Source organism: Anas platyrhynchos, chromosome 33 (assembly GCF_047663525.1).
Source record: "Anas platyrhynchos isolate ZD024472 breed Pekin duck chromosome 33, IASCAAS_PekinDuck_T2T, whole genome shotgun sequence".
NCBI classification, from domain to species: domain Eukaryota; kingdom Metazoa; phylum Chordata; class Aves; order Anseriformes; family Anatidae; genus Anas; species Anas platyrhynchos.
This window is the reverse complement of record NC_092618.1, coordinates 4,560,768-4,573,150: the sequence shown is the minus strand read 5'-3', so window position 1 is coordinate 4,573,150 and position 12,383 is coordinate 4,560,768. Positions and strand designations below refer to the sequence as shown.

The following is a 12,383-nucleotide window of genomic DNA, read 5'->3' as shown; positions in this document are numbered from 1 at the left end:
ATGGCCTTTGAGGTGGCTTCTTGGAGAAATAGCTGGCAGCTCATCCCTTGACTCCTGGCTGGGATCTATGCCATTAGGCTCATATCTGCAAAAGTACCTGAAAGGCAAGCAGAAGGCACTTGCTGTGCCTGTAGTTTGTGAGATCCGCTCTTTCCGAGTACCTGGTAGGCCCCATAAAGGAAGAGGTCTTGGATAGGGCTTGTCATGTCAGAGGTGTCAGCTTTTGCCTGAAGTCATCCTTCAGGACTGCTTTCAGTTTTCAACACAGAGGGGGCCACTGCCTCCAAGACGCCTGGGGTAAACTGAACCATGCATGAGGGCCTGGAAAAAGTCACCCTGGCTGCATAGGAGCCATTCTATATCCAAAAGCTGGAGGCAGGAAACAAATTTTTAGGGTGGTACGGAGCTGCAGGGCACATTGTGCAGGGTGTTCCTGCAGCCTTTATGTTCTTTTCCATCCTGGCTTCAGTGCTGCGTCTGTCTTAAGAAAGGAGTAGCCAACAGAGGTAAGACAGACACTCTGAGATCATGAAAGCCATCAGAAAACTACCCCTAAGAAGATGACTGATATGGGGAGGTCAGAAGAAGCCTGGCCAGGAGAAATGTGAGATTTGGGAGAGAGAAGAGGCCAGCAGGAATCAATGATTTCTGGGAGGCTAGAAGGTTCAGGCAATGTTGATTCTGCTGTAGCACTGACTTAAAAGAGTCATGTAAAGACCTTGCCCTATTTTAACCAGCAACATTAATCCTTAAACCTAAATGCTACTGTACACACTGTCAGGAATCCACTACTCTAATGCCTGACCTCAACGCATCCCTTGAAGCCAAAATTCATCACATAGCCCCTTCCCCTTGTTTTTACTCTCTTAATCACTCTGATCCCTGACCTTAACACTAGCATTAAAATGCTCTTTTTAACCCTAGGAAACTGCCTGAGAGACCTAAACAAAACCCTAAACCACAAAGCTTGTCCATACCCTAAACACAGACCTGATACCCACATAAGAATACCAAAACATTCCCATTCAAACTTTGCTTAATCTTTAACCCAGTAAGGTGGGCCCTAGTCCCTAGTCATATACATGAACACCTAACACCCAAAACCCCTGTTCCTGTGCATTAACCTCCTCACCTTCAGCCCCTCTACTAAGCCTTAACTTTAGGCCCGTCATCCCTTGGGACAGGGCAGGAACCATGAGGTTGCTCTGCAGTCATGGCACTCAAAGCTGAATGTGAGGGGCCATGGATCTCATCAGATTGTGGGCCACAAGGAGGAGACAGGGGAGAATGCTCTGATGAGCTCAGCTCTGCCTCAGGATCTCCTGCACCAGCAGGAGCAATGTGACTGTGGCAGTGACTGTAAGGTCACTTCTGTCCCTGCAGAAGATAGGGCAGCAGCAGGAACATGTCACAGAAAGGGACTGAGAGGTCACTTCTGTCTGTAGGTGGCAGGTCACCCTTGACTTAGAGCTGGGATCGGTACTTTTCGGCTGACATCTGCCAGTGGCCCTGGTAGGCCAGCAAAAGGCACCTGGCTGGCATGCTGACTGTGGGATCCCCTCTGCCTACATACCCAGGAGGACCCATGCAGAAAGAAGGCCCACATATGGGTTGTCCTGTCCCTTCTGCTTGAGTCCATGACTGGACAGCAGCAGGCCCATGGCTTGGAAGATGCTGGTGCGGTGACTTCTGTCTGGTTGGCTGACAGGCCGCAAGGAGCCTGATGGATTGGGATGCCTACTTTAGGAGGGGGTTCCACCCTGATGGAGCTTTCTTTTGTAGTAGAAAAGAGTAGGAGAGAAAAAACTGCCACAAAGTGCACTTTGGAATGTTGGTGCTGGCCACGAGGAGGAAGAACTGTCCTTCAGAGTGTTGTGCTGCGTTGCCAGAGGTCACCCAAAGAGCGTCTGTGATCAGAGCATGGCTTTGTGTGAGAAGGAGCAGCTGGGGAGGGTTGATGAGACACTGGTGAAATGATGGAAATGCTGGGATGAGAGCAAGGTGGTGAACAGAGACGGGTGTCTACAGTCCTCAAAGAAATAGGTGAAAGTCATCAAAGTCAACAAAGTGCTCTGCCGGGCACTGCCCAGCCCAGCCCGGCCCCTGCCCACCTCTCCCCACCACCCTGAAGGGTCCCTCCCCACCCCATCCCGAAGAAGGGTCTTCGGGATGGGGTGGGGAGGGTTGGGGACACAGAGACCCCTGCCTGACTCCAGGACTCCTTCCCTGGGTAAAGCGGCGCTTGGGCTGACGGGGCCGAGCTTCCTCCGCAGCACCACAGAATGCCAGGACGCTTTGGGCTGGGGGGGACCTCGGCGATCACGATGCTTCCCCCCAGCCCAGGCTGCCCAAAGCCCACCCAGCCTGGCCGTGGGCAGTGCCAGGGAGGGGGCACCGCAGCCTGCGCCAAGGCCTCACTGCCCTGGGCGTGAAGGAGAGAAATCCCTGCCTGTCCGAAAGAAACCTGCCCTCTTTGAGGTTAAGGCCGTCACCCCTTGTCCTGTCGCTGCAGTCCATGATGAAGATCCCCCCCCAGCTTTCCTGGAGGCCCCTTTGGGCACTGGGAGGCCGCAGCGAGGTCCCCCCGCAGCCTTCTCCAGGCTCCACAAGCCCAGCTCCCTCAGCCTCTCTTCCCAGCGGAGCTGCTGCAGCCTCTGGGCATCCCCACGGCCTCCCCACGGCCTTCTGGGGCTGGGGCCCTTCCTCTCCTCACCCCTGCATTCAGCCCCTCTCTGCAGCACTCTTTGCTTTCCTCCTTTCCAGGTAAGGCATGGAAACTGTGCAGAGACAAGGCCGTGGAATTCATCAGGGCGTATGTCAGAGGCACAGAAAAGGTAATGGCAGCCGCTTGCATCACAGCTGTGCTCCTGGCGCTGCCCTCCAGGGGTCCCACACAGCCCCAGACCCCTCAAGGCTTTGGTCCTGCTGGCCGTGGGTGTCCCCCTAATGCTCTGTTGGTGTCTTTGTGGCTGCCAGGACGACGAGGAGCAGAAGATGCTGTTCCTCAGCAAAATCTGCGATCTGTGCACATGTGTCACAGAGAGGGGTGTGCCGATGAACTTGCATGGCTTCTGCAGCAAACATAAGCTGGTGGAGAACATCATGGTGAGAGGATGCACAGCGGGTTGGGGAAGGGGCAAGGCCCCCCGGCACCAGCCCCCTGGGAGGCGAGGGCTGGGGCAGCGCTGGCTCTGCTGCTGCTGGGTGCCGGCGGCTCCAAGGTCTCATCCTGCTTGTGCTCTGCAGGCGCTGCTGGAAAAGGAGCCCATGGACAGCTTGCGCACAGCATTCCGGCAGAAGGCCATGGAGACTGTCGCCCTCCTCAGGTGCGTGCCCAGCCCCTGGTGGCAATGTCCTGGTGGCCCTGAAGCTGGCAGGGAGGCTGCCCGTCCCTCCCAGGGATGCCTGGCCAAGGGAGGTCCGTGTCCTCCTTCATAAGCCTCAAGGCACTGCGTCCAACAGGCTCCTCTCTCTCTTTTCTTCAGCTACACCGTGCCAACAGCACTGCATGGCAAAACGGAGAGACTCCTGCATGTGTGCTGCAAGAGCATCTTCTTTCTGCCTCCGGAGTCGGATGTGCCAGAGACAGAAAGAGCGCTCTACACCAAGGTATGTGCTGGGTGAGGTACCGGCACCCCCAGTCCTGCTGAGCTGCTGCCTTGCTTCCCCGTGCTGACACAACCAGAGACCAGTGCAGGGCCGGGGCCCAGATTTGCTTTCCCAGCCTCGCCCCTTCCCCGACCTGATCTTGTGCTGCAGGAGGACTGCACGCAGTGGCTTTTTAGCCCCAAAGCCACCCCTGAACTCCCGAGGGGCTCAGAGCCAGCTCCTGGGGGTGAGGAGGGCCACAGAAATAATTCGATGCTCTTCTGTCCTCCCTGCAGACTATGGATGCCTTGGACACCATGCTGGAGGGCTTCGTACGCAACTGTCCCATCGCCAGTTTCAACACAGAGATGCAGAATATGTTGAAGGTTTGGCATTTCCAAAGAATTTCCAAAGAATCCTCTCAGGTCACATTTGCAGACCGCTGTCAACCCCCAGCAACTTCTCTCCTCGCAGGTGATGCTGGACTTCGCTGTCTCCAAAAACTCAGCTGTGCGTGAGAGCGCTGTGAAGGTGATTGAGAGGCTGATTACTTTCATCCGCTGGTATTTGGTGATCAAGGTAAGGCACAAGGAATTTTCCACCCTTTCCTGCATCCCAGAGCATCCTGCCATGCAAGGGTGCCTGCGAGGCAACCCTCAACGCACGTGAGTGCCTCAGAAGCGTGAATCGAGGGTCTTTGTCCCTCCTTTGCCCCTGCTCTTCCCTCCCCAGGCCGTGCTCTCTCAGGGGCTGGCTCTGCCTCCACTAAGCCCTTTGTCTCTCCTCCCTTCCTCAAACAGATCTTAGGGAACTTTGAAAACTATGGCAACGATGAGCCCACAGATTTCAACCTGCGCATCCCCATCCTGGGCAAGCTGCTGGGCCACCTCTTGCTTTTCAGCAGTGGCGATGATTCCATGAGACACTCAGCTTTGGAAAGTCTTCATCGCATGTACTCAGTCGTCAGAGAAGGAAGAGGTAAGAAGGTGTGGTAGGCAATGTCCATCTGCACACAGACATCTGCTGGTTTGTCTGCCTGTTCTCCCTGAGTATTGTGAAGGATTGCTTTTGTGCTTGGTGGAGGCTGCCCACAGAATTCTGCCAGGTTCCCTGGCCTCCTCTGCTCCTCACAGCAGCTTCCCGCAGCATTCTGGCTATCGTTTTCCGCAGAAGCTAGACGCTCACCTGCCGTCCAGGAGCAGTTCTCTGCTGCTGTCCTTCCCAACCCTCCCCAGATCACCTACCACGCTGTTTTGTGGTGTCCCCCAGTCTAAGCCATCAATCGATGAGCACTTCCCAAACCGCATCTTCCCCGAGGAGTGAACAGCAGAGCCAGCCGTGCATCACCAGGGATGGTGACGCCCTCCAGAATGCTCCCTGACTGTTTGCTCCCTGCCGTCTTAAAGGCAGGTGTCAGGGGGCTTCCTGCACATCCTGACCCCGAGCAGAAGGGGGTCTGTGACACGCTGCTACCCCCACGGCACCCAACGCCATTGCTTCTCCTCCTTCTGCATCATCCCTGAGGTCCCTCTTGCTCCCAGCACTCCTCACCTTGTGCTTTACATCCCTGCCCACCACTCTCCTCGCCGTGGGTCTGAGCCTCCCTCCTCAGCCATTCCTAGTGAAAGTGCTTTTCACCATTTGGCAAGCTTGTTGGCAAAGATGCTCTTCCCTACTGACTCTTCGCTGTTTCCCCCTGTTTAGCATACTCACTGACAGAGGACATGGAAAATTATGGGCTGCACCGCATGATATCGAAGGATTCAAAATTTCCATTTTCTATACCATCAACTCCGTGTGAAATTGCCAAGGTAATGAGCTCTGGCCTTGCTGGGGATCTTGTCCGCAGCATCAGCAGGCATCTCGTGTGAGCAAAGGGGTCCAGAACCGGTGGGGCTGGCACGGCCTCACTCGCCCTGCTGAGAGGGTTCCTCTTGTCCCCAGGCTGGGGCTATGCGAAGGCTGCTCCCCTGTGTCCCGGCAGCAGCTCCAGCCCTCCTGGCCACCAGCAAGCCCTGGTTACCTGCAGGGCCAGCACTCTGGCCCCATATGCCCCATCCTCACCCCTTCCCCCGAGGGCCCTCTCTCCAGAGCTGCCCTTGCTGCTCAGCTAAGCAGCACCCTTGGGACACTCAGTGAGGCATGTCTTTGCTTCTCCTTCTTCCCACAGGGGTTTGGAGGATACCTCTTCCCTGATGAGAGGCTGGACATCATCCTCACAGCCCTTGAAGCTTTACAAGACTCCAGCATCCATGACAAGAAGAGGGCCTGCAGCGTTCTGGACGCAGCCTTGGAGGTCCCTGACTACTGGCTGACAGATGTAAGTGGCCTGTGGCCATGGCCCTGCCCTTGAGCTCTTCCAGGCGTGGTTCCTCTCTCCTTCCCTGCCTCCCTCCCTGCCTCCCTCGCACATCGGGGTCTCTTGGGCTCCAGAAGCCACCTGAAGCCAGCAGAGAGCAATGGAAGGGGCCAAAGTTTGAGTGGCAGCTGTGGCAATGGCTGCGGTGTGCTGGCAACACCATTCCCACTTTGTCCCCCAAGGTGCCAACGATCGTGGAGTGCATCAGGAGAAACCTGGGCAGCATCCACACGGCATCGGCGCGGCAGTGCCTGGACTCCCTGCTTCTCGAGCTGACCGACGTGATGCCCTGGAGAGAAGTCATGAACCTGCTGCAGTTCTCTCCGCCACGTGACAGGTCCTGGCCTTAACATCCTTGAGGGCTTGTTCCGTGTTGGGAGATGCACCTGGAGACTCTCTGCTTGCCACACCAATGGCAAAGAGCAGGACATCCCCAAGGAGCACAGCCCTCCTTCCCACCAATGTGTTCCAGCCCTACTGGGCCAGCCAGGGCTGCAGCAGCCCAGCTGTCCAAGGCAGCCCAGAGTCCCCCTGCCCCCAGGGAACACCAGCTCAGCCCCCTCCTGCCTGCCCAGGCTGGGCCCTCAGTGCTCCCCAAGTCACAGGGGCTGCAGGACAGCCTGGGTCCTCCGGGGCTGGCCCAGTTTGTGGCCCTGCGGCTGAGGCAGCCTCACTGACAGAGGATTCTGGGCTTGCAGCACTGACCTGGCCATGTGGGAGGTGATCCTGGCCATGCCGAAGACCTTGAATTGGGTTTTAAACTTCATGATGGGCTTCTTGCAGCTGTGCTACTGGTGCACCGCAGTCTCTGAAGACACCTGCATCCGTCGCTTGGCTGTGAGTTCCCAGATGAAACCTTGCTCCCAGCAGGGCCACGTGTGCCCCTTCAGGCACACAGGCACAGCCCTGTGCCCATCTACCCCCAAACTGCCAGCTCCCGCAGGACGTACGGACACATGGTCCCTGGGGCCGGCAAGCCCCCATAGCTCCCCGCGCCTGGTGCCTCTTTGGTGCCAGCTGGCGCTGCCCCATCCCTGCCCAAAGGTGGGAGAAGAAGAAGCTGCAGGGAGCCCTGCAGGCCCTGCCAGGCTCTCACTGCTCTTTCTTGCAGATGCTGGCCCAGAATGAAAGTTATGAGTTTGGTAACCCGGTGCACCTCCAGAGCTACCTGAGGCACCCAAGCCCAGAGATGCGCTTTTTGGTTCTGAAAGGGCTCTGCACCGTGTCAGAGAGCCCTGAGAAGGTGAGCGGGCCATCGTCAAGCAAAGCCATGTTGGCAGCCTGGGGCTTTGCTCTTCTGCCCTCCCGTCCCTCCCCGCTGCCAGGAAGCAAGGCAGGAGGCTGGTGCTCAGGAACCAGAGCCCTTTGCCCAGGGTGGTCTCTCACTGCCTCACGGAAGGGAAATGGTGTCTTTCCTACAGGCAAGGGAAATTCAGGTCTTGCTGCCAGACATCCTGGAGGCCCTGCAGGACACCAACACAGACGTGGTGCTGAAGGCCCTGCTTGTGCTGAAAAACGTGATGGCTCATGTGGAGAGGAGGAAGGCCAGTGGCCCGGCTCTGCAGCTGGCTGAGAAGCTCCTGCCATTCTTTGACCACGTAAGTGTGCTGCGGGAGCCCGAGCCCTCAGCTGGGCCCCCTGTAACGAGGGCTGCCCTTCAGCCTGGCCCTGTGGGCAGCACTCAGGCAGGGCCTTCCCAGTCTCCTCGTCAGCCCAGGCGCTGGGGAGCTCTGCTTGGGCATGGCTGGTGCGGCTGGTGGCGAAAGTGGGGTGGCTGGCGGGCAGCCTGCGATGGCAACCGATTGCGTTGCCCTTCACGGGCACCAGGCCTTGCAGCTGCCCCTGAGCAGCTCCTCTGGGAAGGATCCAGCGCTGAAGCATCTCACAGTGCTGGGAGCTCCCTTCACATCGGCCATGCTAATGCTGAAATTCCTCCTGTCCTCCTCCCTGCCAGGAGTCCAGCCACATGCGGGAGCACTCCATCTGCCTCTTCCAAACCGTGGTGGAGGCTGTGCTGCGGCAAAGGAAGAAGGAAATGAAGAGGACAGTTCACAGGAGCCTTCTCCCACTCTACTTTCACATGAGAGACCAGAGTGAGAGCGTAGCAAAGGTACAGATCTCAGAGCTGAGCAGTTATGTGGGCAAGGGTGTGCTGATGCCACAGGGTTGCTCTGGGGGATCTCTGGCCGGCAGCATGAGCTGCCTCCGATGGTGGCTGTCCCGTGGCCTTGCCTTGGCCACTGAACCCAGTGCACGCTGCCCCCCACCACAGCCTCCCATAACGCGCTGGGAAAGGCTCGCAGCCCTGCCAAGAGGAGGGGACAGAGGGTCTCCTTCCCAAGGCTGTGCTGCTACCTCCCAACCTCTGCTGCTCCGCAGGCCTCTGGGGAAGCTCTCGCCGTGACTGCAGAGTTTCTGCGATGCAAGGAGCTGAAGCGCTTGGCCCAGACAGAACAGACGTGGAGGATCGGGGAGTGCTTGGTAAGGACCCAACTTGGTTTGCCCCAGCTGGGCAAACGTGCCCGGCCAGAGCCCGCTGCCTGCAGCCGCATCCTCGCTCCCTTCCTGCCAGCACAGAGCCCCAGGGGGCTCTTCTGCAGGCCCCTCTGCCCTCCCTGCCCCCAGGATGCTGGAGGAGACCCTGGAGAGGGTGTGCAAGCCCCGTGACCCTGCGTTCTCTCTCTCTCCAGCTGCAGCAGGACAGAGGCAGAGTAGAAGAATACCTGCAGCAGAGCCAGCCCTACCTGCACGCCACTCAGACCGACTTGCGACTTGAGGCCGTCAGATTCATTGGTGAGCCCAGCCCCTGGGTCCCTCTTGGGGCAGCCTTTGGCAGCCCCAGGCACTGCCCTGTTGCCCCCAGAGCCCCCCGACTGGGCCCTTGCTCCAGGGTGCAGGAGGGGGCACAGCCTGGCTGGCCAGGCCAGGGGCTGCGCTGCTGGGAGCGTGCTGGGGAGTGGGGCTCTGATGGGGTCTCTGTGTCTAGGTCTTGCTGCGCGCTACTGCGAGGACCAGAGCGAGGAGAAGCTGAATGAAATCCTCAGAGGTGAGTGAGGGCAGTGGGGGGTGTGCTAGGGCTGGGGGGACAGCGGCAGAGGCCCCCGTGCCTTGCCCTGCTCCAGGGAAATGCTTCGGGGCGGAGGAGCAATGCAGCCATAGGAACGAGGGAGAGGAGACGGGGTAGCCTGTGGTGTCAGGGAATGGCCTCCCAGCCTGGAGCTGGGCAGTGCCGCTGAAAGGGTTGAGTGTCCCTGAGGAAGAGTCAGGGGAAAGGGCAGTAAGGCTGACAGAAGGTGGGAGCCTGTTGTAGAGCACGCAACCAGGACGAAGAGGGAGATGAGACAGCCTACAAGCAGCTAGGAGCAGGGTCACGATTGCTAGCCCTTGCTCTCATGGGGAAGCACAATAGCGAGAGGAAAGAGTCCAGGAGATTCCTGGAGTGTGTGAATCCTCCCAAGGGATGGAGGCAGGTGGTGAGGGAACCAGCTTGTGAAGGTGCCCCACTTGACCTGTGGTGCGCAGGTGGGGAAGGACTGGTGGCTGCATTTGGGACATTGCTGAGCAGCAGCTTTCAACGGATTCCTTTGTCCCTCCTGCTCCTCCTGGCCTGGGGAAGAGTCGAGTGGGGCTGACATGGTCTGCAGGGGATGCCTGGGGATCTCTGCAAGGAGTGGGTTTTCATCTCTGCTCTTCTTTCTTTTGCAGTCCTCCAGCCTTCATATAAAGACCCAGAACCCATGGTCCGTTCCCTGGCATTTCAAACCATCCTGATCCTGGCGTCAAGGCATAACGCAATGTCAGGACGGAGATTTCCACTGCTGTGGTGCCGCTAGCCCCGCAGCAGTCCTCAAAAGAGCAATATATATTTTAATAGAACTAGGTTGTTGTCTCGTTATTCCAGCAGCTCCTTCACAGTGACTCGGTGCCATGACGCTGAGCCATGACATCTTTTCCCTGGGCCCGGTGACTGCATGGCGCCTACTGAACCAGTGAAAGAGTCACAGAACCCTTGCGCTTGGAAAAGGGCCTTCAGCTCAAGTCCAAGCGTCAGCTAACACCACCAGGCCCACCACAAAACCACGGCCCTTAGCGCCAAGTCCACGCATTTCTTTAATAGCTCCAGGCCTGGGACTCCAGCAGTGCCCTGGGCAGCCGGTTCCACCCTTTGCATGAAGAAATTCTTCCTGACATCCCATCCTGTGAGTCCACCTGTGGTAGGTGCGCCCAGGTAGAAGAACTGCTCAGCCTCCTGGCAGAGCTTCGGGAGGAGGTGGGCAGGCTGAGGAGCACCAGGGAGTCGGAGAAGGTTGAACTGTACTGTGCCAGCCCTGGGACAGATGCGTCAGGCAGACACAGCAGAGGAAATGGAGGATCCCCTACCCTCTGGCCATCAGGCAGAAGGAGTGCATCTCAGTGACGAAGGGATGGAAGTTTAGATCTGCTCGGGGCAGCAGGCGGACCCCTCCTTGCCTACCTCACCTTCCTTTCAGGTGCCCTGAAACAACAGACTCTGGAAGTAATGGACACACAAACGATGATGTGCATGAAAGTCCATCCAGGTTGGAGGGGTTTTCTAGGGCAAGTCAGCCTTCCCCAGTATCACGACCACCTCCATCAAGAAGAAGAGAAGGGTTACTGTCATAAGTGACTCCCTTCTGAGCAGAACAGAGGGCCGCATATGCCGGCCTGACCCAACCCATGGAGAAGTCTGCTGCCTCCCAGGAGATCAGGGTAAAAGGTGTTTCTGGAAAGCTCACTTGCCCCGTAAGGCCCTCTGAGCATCATCCATTATTGTTCTGTCCTGACAGAATCTTCTAAGTGGCACACCAAAATGGGAGGGAGTGTGCGCTAGCGAGATCCTTCGGCCTGCTCCATGCCACGCTGGGTACACTGGAGCACATTTGGAATGTTTCTGCACCGATGCACCCAGCATGAGGGACAAGCAGGAGGAGCTGGAAGCTTCAGCTCCATCCCAGAACAAGCGAGACTTGGTGTGCTGTGATGGACGGGTATGGGCTCTTCAGGAAGGATAGGCAGGGCAGGCGAGGCAAGGGGCTGGCACAAGGACGTGGCCGAGAGCTTCTGGGTAAGGATTAAGGGAGAAACCAATCACTTGGATGTTGCAGTGGGAGTTTGCGATACCAATGAATTATTCGCTAAGCAACTAAGAGAGACCTCTCTTAGCTCAACTGCCCTTGTCCTGATGGGGGACTTCAACTTGCCAGACGTTAACTGGGAAGACCACACAGCTGATACAAGCAGGTCCAGGAGATTCCTCACACACCTTGATGACAACTCCTTGGTACAGCTACTGAGGGAGACAACAAGGAAAGGTGCCATCCTAGACCTGTTGCTTGTGTTATAAATGGCTCAGTCTTCAAAATAGGATTATAATCAAAGTTTACAATGTATTAAAGGAATAGAGGTAAGCAAACAGCGCTGGGTGCGCCGGGAGTCTCTGCTCCACCAGGACGCACACCAGTTACATCAAGCAGCTGATTTTTATGCTCCTAGGCTGATACATATTCATTACTACTTCTAAAAAAAATGGGTTATTATAATTAGCTTCCGGGATCCAAACCCTCCTACTGGAGCATGCGCATCAGTCTCTGGTGGTCCCCCTGGGGGTCTCTGGGGGTCTTTCATGCTGAAGGCTCGTAGTCTTCCTCTCCGTTTTTTTTCTTGTCCTTCCCCTTTGTACTCCTTGGCAGCATGTCAAAAGCTTACACAGCGTTCCCTGCAAGTTTTGTCTTCTAGCCATCCTTCAGCTTCTTTCTTCTCCTTAATCTCCTGGCCGCCTGGCCAGATATCAGGGGCTTGCATAGTGTCCCATTCGGAAGTCATAACAGTTACTAGTTGTTAGCAGTTGTTCTGAAACCCCCAGACATCAGAGACTTCAAAGAAAGAACATACAAACACAAATAGCTCTCTGTTGACACTTCACATTTAAAAATCTTTGGCGATTGGAGGAAAACTGCCAGTACGCCTGCTTTTGGCAGGGGGGTTGGACCCGATGATCTCTTGAGGTCCCTTCCAACCCCTCCAATTCTGTGAACTTTGGACACGGGGAGGGCAGAGTTCAGGCTGCTCAGGGAACTAGTTAGGAAGATCCCCTGAGAAGCTGTTTTGGAAGGTATCGGGGTCCATCTTTTTAAGCACGACCTCCTAAGAGCACAGGAGCAGGCGATTCCAAAATGTTGGAAGTCAAGGAGGCGGGGCAGGAGGCCAGCTTGGCTGAGCAGGGATCTTCTTCTAGAGCTTAAGTGGAAAAAGAAAGCGTGTGGCCACTGGAAGCGAGGTCGTGTGACATGGCAGGGCTACAGAGGTGCTGTTTGCCTCTGTTGGGAGAAAATTCGTGTAGGCAAAGCTCAGGGGTGACGCTGGCTAGTAGTGTGGGCAACAACGCAGATATATACATTAATATGTGTATTGAAGA

The 12,383-nt window shown here is 56.7% G+C and overlaps 1 protein-coding gene and 1 long non-coding RNA gene across 2 annotated transcripts; both read left to right on the top strand.

The window, feature by feature from the left end:
• The first annotated feature begins 2,625 nt into the window (after positions 1-2,625).
• On the top strand, positions 2,626-3,326 carry LOC113840693 (uncharacterized). The gene is made up of 3 exons (XR_011805402.1): positions 2,626-2,834; positions 2,977-3,105; positions 3,247-3,326. It is a non-coding gene; the product is annotated as an uncharacterized lncRNA (long non-coding RNA).
• A 561-nt stretch (positions 3,327-3,887) lies between these two features.
• LOC139998610 (maestro heat-like repeat family member 5) lies at positions 3,888-9,671 on the top strand. The gene is made up of 9 exons (XM_072029966.1): positions 3,888-3,974; positions 4,063-4,167; positions 4,389-4,465; positions 6,992-7,190; positions 7,369-7,545; positions 7,902-8,057; positions 8,327-8,428; positions 8,638-8,933; positions 9,653-9,671. The coding sequence occupies exons 1-9, from the start codon at positions 3,888-3,890 to the stop codon at positions 9,669-9,671; spliced, it is 1,218 nt and encodes a 405-aa protein (XP_071886067.1).
• The last annotated feature ends 2,712 nt before the right edge of the window (positions 9,672-12,383 follow it).